Genomic DNA, 3,163 nt, shown 5'->3' with positions numbered 1-3,163 from the left:
TACAAGACACATCTCTAATAAGATGGCATTCAAGGGACAGCTGACAGAAAAAAATTGAGACTAAAAGAAATGGCTAAGGGGGAAAAAAGTGCACAGAGGTCCTCTGAGGAAAACTGAAGTCTTGAAAAGGAAGGAAATAAAGTAGCTTTAGTAGATAACTGTTACATTTTGTGTGTTTCAGGCTTCGAACCCGAAACGTACTGGGACCGAATGCACCTGCTCCAGGAGGCAATAGCACACAGGTATGGACAGAGTGGGCTGAGCAGAGGGTTTGTGTCTCCCTGGATAATGTGGAATGAAGATCTGTGCCAGACAGTCACTCCTGGGTCCCGTGGGTTCTCTGCTCTCTGCCTCTCTGAAGTCTGCTCACAGACTGTTAGACTAAAATACAGTTCCCATGCCTGGAGCTGGTTCTGGGGGTGCAAGGGGCAGGTTTCAGCCTGTCACTCCTTAGGAAAACTCCTCCTAGGGAGGGCATTGCCTTTGGAAAGTGCCCTGTTATTCTAAGTTAGAAGCAGATAGATTGTAAATAGATTCTTCCTGAGAAGGGACAGTTATTTCCTCCATGTGGACTTAACACAGTCTTGAACTGGATGCCAACCAATGCTTGACAATAGGCAGGAGCCTGGGATGGAGCTGTACATAGGAGGTTGGGCCAAGTTTAAGAAGGAGTTGTTGGAAACTCCTTTGTGGAGTTGAACTTCCAGTTTGTTTCATGGTGTTGCTGCCAAGGTGTTTTTCGTGACAGAGAAACTGCCTTCTTTAATGGACTTTAGCTTGGAAACCAGCTTTCATTAGTTTAGAAAGCAGCAGAGGAACAAGTATCCTACAAACAGCAGAGAACTGTCAGGTGAGCTGCTTGAATTCTGCGTGGGAGAATGCCCAGCATGAAAAAAAATGATATTGCAGCTTGAAACATACCCAGGGAATGTCTGTCTTCTCTCCTTCTTCCCTCCCTCATATGTAGCTGCCCCGTTTTGTCAGAGGCTGCTCAGAGCTGCTGCTGCTCCTGTGTCCTGCACAGGTTGGGACAGGTCACAGGCTTTCACACTGTGCCTGGCAGGGCCAGAGAATACTTGGAGAAGCTCAGCTCTCTTCATCCCTTTTCCTCTTGCCTTCGGGCCTTAAGAAGGGGGAGCCTTTTTCATAGTGGAAGGATTTTCCCTGGTGCCCCTGCCCTGGACTGAGGAGTCCTACCTGGAGTGGCTCTTTTTATCTTTTTTTTTTTTTTTTTTTTCCTTAATTCCTGTGGTCTCTCTTTCTTCAGATTTGGATTTGTGCAAGATAAATACTCAGCCTCTGCATTCAACTTCCCAGCAGAGAACAAGCCCCAGTATATCCATGTCACAGGTGAGAGATAATTGGGAGGCACTGGACCGAGGAGGAGGTTTTTACAAACAAAAGAACCATTTTACCTGCAGTTTGTGTTTTGTGTCAGTGATGTTGGTCCTGTTTTGTCCCAAGCCAGATGACATGTAGGTGTGTCAGCCAAAACAAACCAGAAAACTGGAGGGGCAGTGGGAAAAGCACAAAGTGTTGCTGCTAGTCAATGGTGCTGGTTTGAAATCTTGCTTTATGGTGTCTCTAAAACTTTTCTTTCTAGGAGATGGAGAAATTAAAAAAAAAAATAAGGCAGAGCTTATTCCAAGGTCAGTGTAAATAAATGTGTACCCAGAGGTTAGAAGGAGGAAAAGGTCTTGGGACAAGTCAGTGCTCTGTTCTTGTGCTTAAGGTCAGTTGTAGATGCATTTCTACCCATAGACACTGAGGGAGACAGATAAAGCATTTAGGATCCACCTCCTTTAATTATTACTCTTCATAAATGTTGGTGGTCTGTCAGCACTTCTAACCAAGCTCCATGCATGGCATATTGCAGTAGAATGGATCCACAGTGTTCCCAGCGGTTGCTGAGACATGAAAGCAATGACAGGAAGAGAGCTTTTGGAAAATTGCAGAAGAGAATGGCAATTGATGGGAAGTTAGAAAGATGGATCAGAGCCTACAGCTTTGCTTCCTTCCCTGCCTGCAGGGGAAAGGCAGGCTGAGAGTGCTCTCTCCCAGTGTTGTAACACGCAGGAAGAAGCAGCGAAGGAGGAAAAATTGTATCCCATTTTCTCTTGCTGAAAGGCAATCAAATGACACTCAGGCCAGTTTCCTTTTCAGAATTTAATGAGCCAGCCCCCCGTTGCAGGGACTTGACTCTGCCTCAGACTGAAGCCCTCCTGTCTCCTCCAGGGACGGTGTTTCTGCAGCTGCCGTATTCCAAGCGGAAGTTCTCCTGCGGGCAGCAGCGGCGCCGGCGCAACTCCACCAGCTCCACCAACCAGAACATGTTCTGTGAGGAGCGAATCGGCTACAACTGGGCCTACAACACCATGCTCACCAAAACCTGGCGCTCCAGCGCCACCGGGGACGACAAGTTCGCCGACCGGCTGCTGAAGGACTTCACTGACTTCTGCTGGAACAAGGACAGCCGGCTGGTTCTCTTCTGGACCGACTGTCTGGACAAGATGCACGCCAGTGCTCCGTGAGATAGGGCTGCATTGGATCTCTTAGGGAGACAGCTAAAGCTTTACCTTGTGGCAAGGATGTAGAAGTGAAGGATGAGTGAAAAGAGCCTCTCTGTTGGATTCATCTTGAGGCTCCAAGAGGACCTGAACAATATTGCTGTTGATATTCAACAGAATTTGATTAAGTGCTTGGAAAAAAAAAGAATCTGAGCTCTTAGCTTGCCAATATCTATCCCCTGACTTCAGCTTGGTTTTAAGTAGCTGCAGTCCTTGATTGCCAAAACTTCAGTTAGAGCAGAGGTAAAGGAGGGAGAGTGCAAATGGTTTTCAAGGGCAGTTGGATTCAGCACAGTGTGGTGGTAGAGGCTTCCTGTCTGTGGAAATGATGGGTGCCCTTGGCATCTGCTGTGCCAGGCAGCAGCCTGCCCCTGCCTCTCCTGAGGTGTACCTGATTGTGTGAATATGTAAGATAAATGTGAGAGATGCTTGTTACATTTCATACATGTAAATAAGTAAAAATGCAGAAAAGCAAGTGCCCCGATGTTTTGTTGTAACTCCACAGACAGCAGTACAGAAAGAGTGAAAGAGAACAATTGCCAAGAGGAAGTACTGCTTCCTGTGCCCAGCTCCAAGTTCAGTGCTGGGTCTTTGTC

General features: G+C 47.0%; 1 protein-coding gene across 1 annotated transcript in view; it reads left to right on the top strand.

Annotated features, from left to right (window-relative positions):
* DEPDC5 (DEP domain containing 5) overlaps positions 1 to 3,039 on the top strand; it is a 43,509-nt gene extending 40,470 nt beyond the window's left edge. The window contains exons 38-40 of the mRNA XM_017813945.1: positions 182 to 242; positions 1,268 to 1,350; positions 2,236 to 3,039. Of these exons, the coding sequence (XP_017669434.1) occupies positions 182 to 242; positions 1,268 to 1,350; positions 2,236 to 2,531 (440 nt within the window). The 3' untranslated portion in view covers positions 2,532 to 3,039. The remainder of the gene's footprint in view (positions 1 to 181; positions 243 to 1,267; positions 1,351 to 2,235) is intronic.
* The last annotated feature ends 124 nt before the right edge of the window (positions 3,040 to 3,163 follow it).

The sequence above is a fragment of the Lepidothrix coronata genome, unplaced genomic scaffold (assembly GCF_001604755.1).
Source record: "Lepidothrix coronata isolate B3197 unplaced genomic scaffold, Lepidothrix_coronata-1.0 Scaffold44, whole genome shotgun sequence".
Taxonomy (NCBI): domain Eukaryota; kingdom Metazoa; phylum Chordata; class Aves; order Passeriformes; family Pipridae; genus Lepidothrix; species Lepidothrix coronata.
Note: the sequence above shows the minus strand (reverse complement) of the source record. Positions and strands in the feature narration are given on the sequence as shown.